The sequence below is a fragment of the Fusarium mangiferae genome (assembly GCF_900044065.1).
Source record: "Fusarium mangiferae strain MRC7560 genome assembly, contig: FMAN_scaffold004, whole genome shotgun sequence".
In the NCBI taxonomy this organism is placed as follows: Eukaryota; Fungi; Ascomycota; class Sordariomycetes; order Hypocreales; family Nectriaceae; genus Fusarium; species Fusarium mangiferae.
Window position 1 is genome coordinate 1,338,239 of NW_024573924.1, and position 14,015 is coordinate 1,352,253.

At 47.8% G+C, this 14,015-nt stretch overlaps 2 protein-coding genes across 2 annotated transcripts; one reads left to right on the forward strand and one right to left on the reverse strand.

The window, feature by feature from the left end:
• Window positions 1-4,667: 4,667 nt before the first annotated feature.
• On the forward strand, window positions 4,668-5,863 carry FMAN_09017 (uncharacterized protein; the record flags this gene model as incomplete). Its single annotated transcript, XM_041829810.1, has 3 exons — window positions 4,668-4,904; window positions 4,961-5,058; window positions 5,110-5,863. The coding sequence occupies 3 exons, from the start codon at window positions 4,668-4,670 to the stop codon at window positions 5,861-5,863; spliced, it is 1,089 nt and encodes a 362-aa protein (XP_041680536.1).
• A 7,051-nt stretch (window positions 5,864-12,914) lies between these two features.
• Window positions 12,915-13,766, reverse strand: FMAN_09018 (uncharacterized protein; the record flags this gene model as incomplete). The annotated part of the gene is made up of 1 exon (XM_041829811.1): window positions 12,915-13,766. The coding sequence occupies one exon, from the start codon at window positions 13,764-13,766 to the stop codon at window positions 12,915-12,917; it is 852 nt and encodes a 283-aa protein (XP_041680537.1).
• Window positions 13,767-14,015: the final 249 nt, after the last annotated feature.

Here is a 14,015-nt window from a genome sequence, read left to right on the forward strand (position 1 = left end):
CGTCGACGGTTAGATGTTGTATGTAACTAATTAGTAGCAGTGCCGTGTGTAACAGTGAGTTATGTGTGGGGAGGAAGTGGATAAGCGAGGATTAGAAGAATGCGAAAGAGAGAGAGAGAGAGAAAAGAGAGAGAAAAGATAGAGACAAGAATGAAAAAGAATGGGACACCAGCTGTAGTTGGAGAAATCTTGCGGCCGCATTTCCGCTATCCGGGAGCTTTACCGCTATAACCGTCACATCCATTTCTGATCGATCGATGCCCCGGGTTCGGGGTTTGTGGTGGCCTGATTCACAGCAACAACTTGCATGTCACGAATATGGACATCTATGAGAATATCCCTCGGTTCTCGTTGGATTGTAAGGATGACGGGAAATGCCTTTTTCGGGCTTTGTCTTTCCCTTAGTTTCAGTGGTTAGCGCTTGAGATAGCCTGTCTTGCTCAACTGAACCTTGACTGAAACGAAGCTCTCGTCGTATCCAAGATCCATAATTAAACATGGAATTCGCTTCATAATGGATCTGAGTTGACAGGGAAGCAACTGGTCTCTTTGGCAGAATCTCAAAGAAGGTTTCATTTCAAAGGAGCGGGCGGGATGATTCCAGACCGCAAAGGCCGCACAGGAGGAACACGGTAATGAAACCATCATATCATTCATTGCTTTTTACATGGTTCTGTTACACCTAGCCTCAAAGGATGGTGAGTGAGGTGAAGTGAATAGGCTTCTTGTCTATTTACCGATAGCTCGGGTTCAAATCGCGGAGGTTTTCGTCCATTCGGCAGTTGTACAACTGATCAAATGATCGACTGCTACCTCAGCCTTCATCTCACTTACGCAACATCTACATGCACGTGTCCAATTCCATGTCCATGGCTTCAATTGCATTGCATCAAAGAACGGACTGTCTCCCAGCCGCGGACTCCGATCGGTTTCGGCACCTTGAACAAGTCCGGCTATCGATCTTGTTTCCAAAACCTGAGACGTATTGTGACTGTGACTATGACTTCTACACACTGGAGATGAAGCTGGCTTGCTTTCATACCCCACCCCTTTTGGCTCTTTTGTTTGCTAGCCAAGGTACTCTAGGCATTCGGACTTCTGGAGTCTTTGTCCGTCACGAAACTGCGGTAAGACGCCTGCCAAAGACGGTTGATATATCCGAGGCGCAAAGAAGGTATCATCGCGGCAGTCTAACGGTGCAGCGGTACGTGGCTTTGAGTTTATAAGCATGTCTGATCACCACTGCCGTCCCTCCTTATGGAGATCAACGGCTGCTCAACCGTCCGTATAGTACTGCAATCTGAGTTGAGTTAGTAATTGCCAGCCCCAGCCCCAGCCCTATACATACGGTCAAGAAAAGCCTCCACGGAGGGCGGCACTTCAAAGTTACAAACTTCGATGCCTGGCCCCTGGGCGGCTTTCGTAAAGGTGCCGTGAAAGCGAAATTCGGAGTCGGGGTTGATAGATAATCTTCGCTTCACTTAAAGTTGGACTTAACTCTGTACTGTAACTCATGGTCCCTGGTATGTGGGACCGTTGATGAAGCGCTCATCATTCATCACGAGAAGCTAAGCAGCCCGCCTGGCGCTAGATTCAACCGCATCCCGCCCGCTTACACAATCAACTTTAAGGCCCTTAATCAGCGCCTGCAAACCCTTAATCTACGGATTGAGTATAGCACTACTCCGTAATAGCTATGGCCTGGAGCCGCAATTATGCACAAGCATGTATCCGTATCATGGCATGGTATAGGGCGTGTCCTCTGCTCGTGTCTTCACACGCAAGCCAGAAAATAGATATCAGAGCATCATTCTAAAAAGCTTGGTATGCATGCAAAGTTGATGGGATAGACCGAGGCAGACCCATTATAATTAAACTTCCAAAAGAGGACGATCGTTGTCTACCTTGGCTACTTGAACGTGCTTTGCGATTTCTCCCCGTACCTGATGAGTATCTGTCATCGGCGCCGGTGGTTGAAATCGGCGCCGAGAATCGAGACCCCTGTTGATGATGGATGACTGCAAAAGACCCAGGACCATAGCGCTGGAATATCGCGGCTTACAAAACAGCGACAACTACGGAGTACCGTGACTAGCTTCACTGAAGGTTGCAATTAGGAACGGAATCAAATATCGGCCCGCCAGGTAGGTATGCCTATGTATGGCTGGTGAGTTGTTGCTTTTGGTTGTGCAACGGCCGCACAGCGTGGCCATGAGAACCTTAACAAGGTCGCGGGATCATAACATCCTTGCCTGTCAGAGGGAGTCTGGAGTCTGGGAGCCCGAGAGAGCCCTTGTTACGGGGTTGCGGGTGCACATCTCATTTCTTGAAAGATGGAGATGGATGGCCCTCCGTCCCCCCCCCCCCAAGGAGAGAAGACGCAATCGCTATTTGTCATTGGGTTCCAGGAGAAAGTTCTTCTGCTCTTGGCAACCCCAAGCTAAACTAGCGACCATCCGCTGTATTGGTAATGTGGATATTCACAAGAGAGGAAGTGAAAAAAATAAAATAAAAAATGAGATGAGATGGAATCACCCAAAGCCAAAAGCCAAGGTACATACATACGTAAAGCGGCCCCGAAGTTGACGGAGGTCGGTCGCGCGGGATGCCGACGAAACTTAAGGTGCCTAACTCGTTCTGATCAATCAAAGGGCCCAAGGCTCATTCTCAAGCTCACCTTACCCTTCTAGAAGCACCAAAATTCGGTCAGTGGCGACAACAGCGGTGGAAGTACGGCAATAAGTGGACAGGCCAGGACAGGATAGGGAGATGGGATCCATCTTTCTACCTCCACCTTTGTACTGTAACTGATCAAGATGCAGTTTCTGGGCAGCTGGGCAATGCACCGTAGCGAGCGAGATGGCCTACAGACCTTGCTTGGATATACATAATAAGGATGATGCATCAGCAACTTGTCTGTTGATCGAGCACGACGACGAGATCGGCCTGGGGGAGTAGACCATGTAAGAAGAGGACAAGAATCACATATACACGTATCTAGAAATAGCCGCATTATTCCCTGTACGGTACAGTCTTACACACACATCCAATATCTTACAATTTTCTAGTGATGGTGTTGGAATTGTTGTACAAAGTAATCAAGTCCGAGATTGTGGGAGCTCTACTGGGCCATCTGTACCTCCAAACAATAAGCATCAATCCGTCTTACTGTACATTGCAGTGTAGTAAGTGTAGCGATGTGCGGCGCAATTAAGGACCATCTGCCGTTCTGAAACCAAAAACAAAGCTTCAAAAGTTCACAGCATGGTCAAAGCCAGAGCCAGAGCTAACATGTACGGCAGTCAGCGATGCATTTTGATCCTTGCGAGTGATTTGATAATATACGCAAAATACGCGCTCCCAGCGACAGTGCCCGTATGTACTGTAATTGTTGTATAGCCACAGGGGAAGGGGATCGCCAAAAACACCCCTAGCAGCTACTGTAGCTAGCTCGCTCGCTCAATGCTCGTTCTCGGTCTCGCACCCTGATGCTGATCAAGGGCCTGGCTTGGCAGAGACTCATCATACACACTCATCAGCCTCGCTCTTATGCTTTGAGTTTTGGGTACAATTTGCTTGCGCCCTGAGAACGCGTTGTCCCTCATTTTGATGGGCGCCCAATCAATCTGTATTTCCAACGGTTTTCCCAAACCGACAACCCCTTGGGTTCAATGTAAGCACCAGCAGTTGGGGAAGCATCCAAGCCTCCCGTCAGCCATCACCATCATCATCGCTGCTATGCACCACAATCAACAATCAATCAGTCAATCAATCAATCAGTACGTACCCACCAACCATTCATCATTCTCTTAAGTCCGCCGCCGTCAACGCGGGCGGACTTTTAGGTCGCTCCAGTGCCTCAAACTTCCAGAGGATCCACACCATCACCATCAACAGAACATCAACATCCATCATCTGCGGGTCCATCTCAACCCCTGCTAGCCTCGACTCCCTGGACGATCCCTGTAGCATGGAGCACTCTAGCACTTCTCTCGCCTTCTCGGACATAATGACCACGCCGACCGTTAACTACACGCCCTCCACTCCCAATAACTCGCTCGAGTACCGTACTCATCCTCACGGGCACTCATTCACTCGTAACTCATGCCGCAGCGCGCGGGCGGGAACTTCCTTTGCACCCTCTCTGATACCTGATGTAGGTACCTACTATTCATACCTGCTGGTTGGTTATACACCCTACGAAAACCTTCCGACCGCCGTGGACCGGGATCGCTCGTTCTCACATAATACATACATAACTCAAAATCCATAATAATTCAAGGCTCTCTCTTCTCTCTCTAGACTCTGGACTCTACGCATAACTCACTTATTACTGTCCTGTCGCCAAGTCACCTCCAGTCACACAAGATCCAACCCAACCCAACCTTGCTTGACTTGACTTGACCTGCCTTGGCCTCGCCTACAACTATTATTAAGCTGCTCGAACCCTTCTTTTCTTTCTTCCCCTCCTCTCCCACTTTAGCTTTCATATCTATTATATACATACATCATCACCCAGGTGCTTGGTGCTCTACTCTCCTACTACCACTGGCTTACACCACTCAACATCCACCCAATCCAAACACAACCCACAATCTGGATTGTATATCGCCTCAATCAACTTTGCTTGTCATATCATAGTCATATTAGCTATAAATACAGCAGCAATGGGATCAGGTAGCTTACCATCTCCTCCCGCCGAGGACCATAAGTCGACACTCTCTCGAAAGGGCACATCGTCAAGTTCCAAGTCGGTGAAACCTGTGCACCGCACTTCCAAGCGAGCCAGCTCCAGTGCTGCCACAATTCACCACCACGACCATGTCACACATACAACTGGTATGGACGGTCGACATAAGCGTGTGTGGAAGGCTTGTGAAAGATGCCGAATGAAGAAGACCAAGGCACGTTCCCAGTACTACAGCTCTCTAACCCCACCTCTCACTAACACGAACTCTAGTGCGACGGTGAATTCCCATGCAAGCGTTGCAAAGACGACGGTCTAGTCTGTACAGCTGGTGTACGAAAGAAGATGGAATACAAGCAATTGCCTAGAGGGTACGTGCCTAGGATTCCCAACTTGGTCTGCATCTCACTTACACGCAATAGTTACGCTGAGGTTCTCGAGAACACACAATTCGCCCTCATTGCTACAGTCCACAAGCTCTACTCAATGGTTCGAAACAACCAGTCTTGGGATTTGGGAGAGCCCGAACTCAACGACCGCGGCCAGCCCGTGATCCACAACATCGCCCAGAAGCTCGGCTGCATCCGCCCCAACAGCGATATCGACCTCCCTGTGCACTCAGTGTTCCCTGAAGACGAAGCTGGCATGGCTGAGCTGGCTCGACAGCTCGAGGATCAACAGAAGGAGCACGAGCCTGCAAAGGAAACCATCAAGGACACTGATTCATCCGTGTGCAACCGAACCGAGCGAGCGTCATCATCGGAGCTTGATCACTCCGACTTTGAGCACGACTATCGAAGGGCCGCCTTTGGTAACACCAATGCCATGACCCTCTCACCGCAGAGCTTCACAGGCAGCGCCGACTTCGACTTTGCCCCTCCACCGCCCGAGATTGACGCTTCCAGCCTGTTCCCCTCGCAATCTCCCTCCATGAGCAGCTTTCCCGCCTGGGCAATGGCCAAGCCCCAGCCTAGCGACCTCACCATGCAATTCCTACAACAGCAGCAACAGAATGGCATGATGGCAAATATGGACTTATTGAATCAGGGTCTCGTCGAATCAGAATTTGGGACAATCAAGCCTCACGTTCTGTCATGTCCCAACCCCGAAGTTATGCTGGGTATGGGCGACCCCATGATATATTCTGGCTACGACGGTGAACCCATGCGACTTTGAGCAGATGCGACTATAACCACTTGACTGTACAGTACTATAGACTTGTTTACGGCCATCTTTGTTACGTCAAAATTTGTCACGCGGCACGGTGTTTATTGGGATTCAGTTTTTTCTGGGCTTTCATTTCTTGTTTGGGTCTATACCCTTGGGGGTTTGGTGTTAAAAGGCACGGTTTCACCTCACATCCATGTATGTGTGAGGTTCGGTGCGGCGTTGTATGTTTTCCGACTGCCGACGGGATATGGGACTACTTGTACGAAGCTCGCCCAGCTCGACGCCACGACAGGACAGGATAGGACAGGGCAACGTGGTGATTTGGAGATTGCATGATACAAAGAAGATGGATGTGGAATGACAACCACGAGCACGACCATGGCACAAGCCTCTGTCAGAAGCACAGAGAGCCAAAGTTGAGATAAAAATCACGCCATTCGAGTCAGGGAGGATAGGATAGGAATAGGGTTCTTGAGAAGGATGCATATTTTGGATAGACCTGTACATATCATATGGATACATACATACCTAATCCGACTCCTCAAATTATCAGATCAGATTGCTCACCCCATCGCTGCCTACAGTACTGAATTGCACATGTCCATTGCTGTCTCATCACATATCTCATAGGTAGTCAGTCGCTGTGGGGATGCAGTCACATCAATGGATCCCACCATGCCCTTTGAGCCGCCCGCAAAAGCATATCGTTAATCCTTTAATACTGTATGCATGCATCTAATAAGCTACAGGCACATCAACCAACCCCCCTCCATCAGATCATAGAGCGCTTGACCACACGTCACTTTGAGATGGTCGAGACCAACTCTTCGCTTGGCAGTCCCTGGTCTCCTTTCTCCTCTCTAGTTCTTTGATTCAGGGCCCTTTTGAAGATCCATAGCGCAAATCACCGAGCTGTTAAATTCCGGTTCCGTGCAAATGCCGTGGACACACACACACATTTGCCCGAATTTGGCACGGACCATTTGTGATGGATGGAATTGGCAAACGATGTTATTCTTAACAGTTATGGTTAAGCTAATCAATGAATCAGCTGTGCTAGGGTGATTGCAAATCAAGCTCGACCTTGATGAGAAACAGAAACTATAAAAACTAAGAACTATGTTAAAAAAAAAAAAAAAGGCCGAATGCATGATAATAAAAAATTACTCTGTTATCTATCTACAGTAGACAGTCAGTCTTAGACTGCAGCTAAGCTCTAAAAACTCGGCCGTCAATGGCAGATTCTAAACACACACCTCTACCTCTCTGCTTATTTGGTGCTAGCACGGAAACCCGGAGCTAAGGTGCAGAGCCTTGAGAATCTCTATTGAGAAGCATGCACGTTGAGCCGTAAATCCGGCAGAGGAGCTGCAATGTGCCGATGACCAACGACCAACAGCCAATGACCCGTAGATTCGCATTCCCCTTTTGTGCTAGATATTAACGTTAGTCCCCATGGGCATAAGAGTCATCATCCATCATCTGCAGTCCCACGAGGGAAGTCTCTGCGTGATTGGCTGTTTTGGTGTATCCTATTGAGGCTGCTGGGTACGGTAGACGACGAGGGTGGATATGATTGGAAATTTGAAGGCACTGCTTACAATAGCAGAGCCTGCATCTAGAGGTGAGGTAAAGCGTGAGATAGGTAGTAGTGTCGAAAAGACTGCCAGTCTGGGTATAAGATCCATTGGGTTAAGGGGCGGCCGAATTGATGACTTATTGGCTACGGGTTGAGTAATACACGCGCGAGACGGGCTGATATGAATTCCGCTGGCGCCGTTTTCTGAACTAAAGCCACTACGCTGCGGGTATTTGGCTGGTTACAGAGCGACAAAAACGCCATTCGAACAAGGTTGGGAATGTGTGTCACCCAGTGTCAGCCCTAAGTTAAAGCTGCTTTGCTATGCTATGCTTTGCTTTGCTGTTGAGCGGGCGACCAAGATCCGCGTCGGACCAAACAACGGACGAAACGGACAGACATTGGAAGCTGACGCTTACTGATGATGCCGCCCTCTAGTGGCATTTATTACAAGACGAGCTCATCCTGCACCGAGTGAGCGACTGCAAGCGAGTGACCCAACATACGATTGTATCATCATGATTACAGATCATCACCAGCCATTGATTTGATTGCTACAGTAGCAAAAGGCAGTGAGTGAGTGGGACTGTACATCTACAAACATTGAACAAACTCTATTATTTGTATGAGAGGAGCAAGATCAATCAATGACGGACAGTCATCTCAGTAGCTGGTCAACAAGGTTATTCATGGCGTTAAGAATCCTTGTTGAGAGCGAAAACAGTCAGGAGGTGTCTTTGTTGTCTTGAATCTGTCATGTTTGTGTTTTTGCGGTGCGGACTGATTTGATTGTCCGCGGGGCACTTGGGGCTCCGCGGACGCGGATGCGGACTGCGGAGTTGGAGATCCAACCTCGCATTCCCTTGATTCCCTCCCCCATCAGACTCAGACTCAGAGTCTGAGACTCAGAAAATCAGAAACAGACGGGGCCAAAAGAAAAATGGGGTCAAACTGGGGTCCGGCTTTCGGGCTTCTTCTACGGTCCGGCTGATGTGGGGTTAACGGACGGTGACGGCCTCGGCCAACGCCTAGGCGGGTTATGGATGGAGAAAAAGGAGTTGGATAATAAGGGGTAAGAGACATTCGATTCGCATCATGCCAGGCAGATCAGATCAGATCGGGTCAGGTGTGTTGCTAGAGAGTTGAAACTGTTTGCCTTTTGGGCATAATACCGGTACAAAGAGTCTGTGTGGTAGATTCAGGGTTTGACCTCCTTCGTTTTGTTCGGCCATGACTCTTTGGAGAAGTCTTTGCGCGATCTCGATAAAGTAGATCAGATTGCGCTACGCCTTGCATCTTTGCCTTTGCCTTTGCCTCTGCCTCTGTTCGTCTTGGACTTGGGCATTGAGTTTCAACCATCAGGTAACGTTTATGAACTAAGCGAATTGCGTGGGATGAATCAGGTGTCGATCGATGCAGCTACATTCTTCGCAAAGTCCGTTTATCAAAGTATGGATGTACTAAGTTTGTCTTTACTGCATTGGGTTCTACTCGAGAAGTCAATCATGATATCACACCCAATGCAGAACGACTGCCCAATGCGTCTCAAATGATCTGAGGCTGACGGAATAATAATACGCATATTCGAGTTCTCCTTCGAGATACGCGTTTTCGCATAGTCGCATAGTGACATTGATGCGATGCGATGCGATGCAAAAATCACACAAAAGGTCACATGTGGGCCTCGCTCGCAGTTCACGGCCACGCGGTGTACATGTGGGGCCGGGATGCGGGAGCAAGCATAACTCCCGAAGCGAAGCGAAGAGATGCGATGTGATGTGATGTGATAGCGAGGACGGCGACTTCTTATATAGGAGGATTTCAATGATGGGTATACAAGATGCATTTTATGTACCAGCAACATGTTCAATTCTCAACACGTTTATCCCTCGAGACCAGATCAACTCCAATAGGTAGTAACCTACCTACCTACCTACGGAGTAGTAATCATGCCGACTGTGGTGGACTCAACCATTTGATGATTCACAACCAGGGTTTCACACAGATCGGCACCTCAAACCATCATTTTCAAGCTTCATTTTCGTATGGACGCATGCATGTTCTTCAACACCGAGTCCAAGCCACGTATCCGTACAATACATACAATAATTGCCGGTACTCGCCCTCACCTCAACGTTACACCCGCCAAGGTCCTTGTCATATTGAACCACACTCGTTCATCTCTTCCAATGATTCCCACCAGTTTCCGAACACACCGCGCAGTTAGCTAAGCTCGTCCTCAGACACGGCAAGGCATAGCATCCATCGTCTAACCTTAACTCAAGCCAAGTCTCTCATTTCCCTGACAAGAGAGGCTCAGACCGCTCGTCCACGTATCACCACGACAGCCAAGGCACTTGGGGGAAAACTCTACCAAGAAAATACGCCGTACTGCGCAGATAGAGGCCGTATTCGACCCCCCCCCCCCCCCCGATGAATCAGCGGGTGCGCGCTACATGCAACCCGTTTTGGGTAAACCCATTCGACCAGTCAGGCTCAGTCATCCTGATCCCCTGTCTGAAGTAAGTAAGCTCCGGTCGAGGTCAAGGTCAAGGTCAAGGTCAAGGTCGAGCTGTGTTGTGTTGTGTCGAGAGGGCGCACCAACGCACGTGCATGAAATTGGGCTCAAGGACCCGAGATATACGAAATCCCCCTCCCAAACTCTGTTTACGTGGAACAATCCGAGAATGAGAGGCAGCCAAGCCTTGGAAACATGTCTTGTCTTTTGGCGGCCCTGGCTTTGGCCTTGGCTCGGTCAATGTTCCCCCCCCTCGGTCTTGGCTGTGGCTATGGAAGTTGCTGAACCCTTGAGCGACAAAATAATAGCGACAGCTTGTTAGACGGACGCCTTTTTGACCAGATATCGGGTCCCGGCGTTTGAAAGTCAGTGTCGCACAGTTGATTTGCCCGTAAAGGCGCATTGCGTATGCGGGTCGGGCTTTGCTATTCCCCGCGTAAAAAAACATTTTGCATCCTCTGAAAACTCTCTCATGGATGAAATGAGTACGCGTATTGGTTTTAGTGACGGAACCGGGCTTCAAATTGTGGCCGAGCAATATTCAACTCAAACCATCTGATGTTTACTGACTGCAGCTATTATTATTATTATTATTATGCCTTGCTCATCAAAGCACTAATCAAGCAGAATTGCACCCAGTTATTAATAATTCTTACCACCACATTCGCTCAGTTGGCATTGGATATAAAAAGATACCCTCAATAACCTAAGTAGGTAGCTTCATAAACCCCGGAGATCTAGTGCTGACTTGATCTGCTGGCAAAGTCTGGAACCCAATCAGAAAATAGGATCTACACTACATTTATTTATTACTACATGATATCAATGTCACGCTTGTAAGCCCTCATGTCAGCCATGTTGAGCTGGCGCCAACACTGCATTTGTATTACTTTCCCTGCCGTCCCATGTTAGTAAAGTCGGCCGACAGATAGGAGACTTATTGATAATCAACTCTGAGTGGAGCCCGAGCGAGCATATGTATCCGAGATATGTCCCAACAAGGAATGCATTTCGAGTTGTCAGGAGTATGTAGAAGCATGAAATTCGCCTATTCTGCTGTTGTGGTTCCAGGCCATTAGACGAGATGCTCCCTTATCTTATCTTATGGAATGGTACAGTCAGGAACATATCCATCAAGTCGATAGTGGGATTAGGAACTCCTTAGCAAGGAACTCTATGTTGTGTATAGGCCTTATTATACAGAGAGGCGTTGATTTAGTGGTGTTTCCTCGCTCGTGCACGATACGATGATGTTGGGATTTCACTGTGAGTAAGTATAAATAGCCCATAGGATAGTCGATACTAGTATGATACCATACTCAATCGAGGGCTGGAAGTCAAATGGAAACTTCAGGAGAGAAATCTATTTGATGGGGGATAATACAGGGGGTTATTGGACCAGTTTGTCTCCTGCCGGTGACTTTTCTTTCTTTAATACTTTACTACTACTTAGCCTATCTTTTCTCTTATGCTCAGTACTCTATATACTCCGACTAATCTTTAGAAGGGGCATGTCATCTTTTGAGTGTCACTCAAAGTCTTCAATGTTATTGATGTTTTCCTGATAATGGATAGGTTATTCGTTTACTGGCTGGGGAGCTCTTATAAGCATAGATATCAGGACTCTTAGCACTCAGAGTAGGGTTATCCGCATTTGCTAATGGCTCTGAGCGAAGTATTGTCAATATATAATTCACAGTAAGCATTCATCCTGTGTCACTGCTATGGACCAGTATCCTTTGTCCCTGCCCGAAGCATAATACCGCTATACTATCTGACGTTGCCCGTTTAACGATAAAGAGACTATTTATCTCTTTTAAAGAGATTCATGACCAATATAAAGTTAGAAGCTATGTATAAATGTGTCTTGGGTGACTGCATATAACTGTTATCGACAGGGACCAGACTGCCACGATCCAGAGGGGGTTGAGTTTAAGTTGTCATCAGCATTTCTATACCTGCTGAGTCAAATTAGGTTTCTAAGCTTGTTCCTTGGTTGAGATACAACTATAGCTCTGCCGGCATCAAATGGGAAAACTACTTTATAGAGTTATAGGCTACCCCTGTAACTGGCACACTCAGTTGGAAGACGCCAATACTCGGCATGCTTTGCCAGAGGAAGGCAGTCCCATATATACAGTATTGGTTGGCAATATTATATCCATTTTCAAAGATGGACATAGCCATAGTTGTTGTCCTGCAGTCGTAACTGTGGTTGTTTACCACTCATATGTCAGACCGTCATTGACATGCGTCTTTACTAATTAAAGAACACTGTTAGTATTGCTCTGGCATTTTTTGGGCGGAAGAAAGATGAAAGTCAATATTCACGTCTTCAAGGAGCCATTATCAATATTATATATCGTTCAACATTGTGCCTGGGACTGACAACCTGCACTATCATCTATGGTTATGTGCAGGTCTCAGGCGTATAACGACCAATATTTGGATCCTATGATGCTTGTAAAGCCTATGGAAAGCATTTCGACGGTGAATCAGGGCATTATATGTAGTGCAGGCCTCTAGCATGTTTGAGTTATGAAGAGTTCATACCAGCACATGGGACTGGACTCTGAAGGCGAAGGAGATCTTATCTGTGTTCAATGATAAATTCAGAGGACACATTCCAAATACCATGATGAAGAATACACGAGAGTCCTCAGGAAATCATCTTAATGTCGTATGGGAGTACAGTTTTGGTATAGTTGACTACATGGTGCTGCAAACAGGTCGAGGCTTCACTTTAAAGGCACCTATTTGCATTGAATAGAATCGCAGATAACCTGCCGTGAGATTCTCAACCTCAAAATTAACAGAAATATCCTGCCAAAGCTACAACAAAGGCCAGGTAGCATTACCTATGCTAAACGCCCCTACCCCTATTCCGTGTCCCGTGTCCCATGTCCTCACAAGCCGATCGTATCGTGATATCTCAGGTCTTCGTTCCTGTTCGCCATCTCTTAATTCTTGATATCCAAAACCTGCGTCAACACACCCTCACTCGCTCTCCACCAGCGAGCTCTCTCCTCCAGGTCGTCCGCTGCACCACCCAAAGCGGCCTCCTTTCTCCTCCTCGCCTCACGCGCAGCAGTCGCGCTATTTTGGCGCTTGTTCTCAAGAGGCTGCAGCTCAATACGAAGTCTTTCAGCCTCCTTTCTTTTCCGAGGGACCTTGGCTTGTAAGGACTCCAGCTCTCGCGCGAGTTCCTGCTGTTCCAGCTTGCGTTGGTTGACGAGATCCTGGGTTTTGGCTAAAGGCAGATTCATGCTGGGGGCGGATCCATCTGGTGTTTCTAGTTCTGTGCGTAGTTGTTCAATTCTCATTTCCAAATCCTGGATCTTTGTAGGCATCTCACGCAGCTTTGCCGTTTCAAGTTGCACACTCTCGTACTTCTGGCTAAGCTCGATGCCTCTCCTCTCAAGATCTGCCACCATATCCGCCACTTCTGTTTTGAGTTCTTTGAGTTGCTTCTTTGTAACCGCGTTTTCCTTTTCAAGTTCCAGATTCTCTTCCATCGTGACAATCATTGGTGGGTCGCCGACAATGGCTCGGATGAACTTTTCCTTTGTGACTTGCTGTACATATGAAAAGCGCAATTTGGCGAAGAGCTCTTTGTAGTGTTCTAGATCGGCTGTTAAGCCTGCGGGAGTTGGCGCGTCAAAGGCTGAATTTGATGCATCTGATGTTCGTTGCCGGGCATCTTGAGGCCTTGAGCTTGAGATGGGTTCACTGAGTCTGATGATTGAGATTTCTTGTGATGACTGAAGTTTGTTCAAGGCTTCAAGAACCTTTTCTGGATTTGGCTGACTCATGGCAGTCTAGGAAACGGCGATATTGTGACAAGAGAAGACCAATTCTTAGGCTCGTGATATAGACTTGATTGTGTTTACTACGTAGAACGCGGATATCGGGTGTTTACTTTGAAACCTAACTTGGGTTAGCGGTTAGCGGGATGCCGTTTGGGCCACAGGCGGTGTGGAGCGGCAGAAGACTGCTGACATCAATGCATCCATTAGCACGTCTAACCAAACACAAGAGCTGCAACCTCGACTTACAACCAT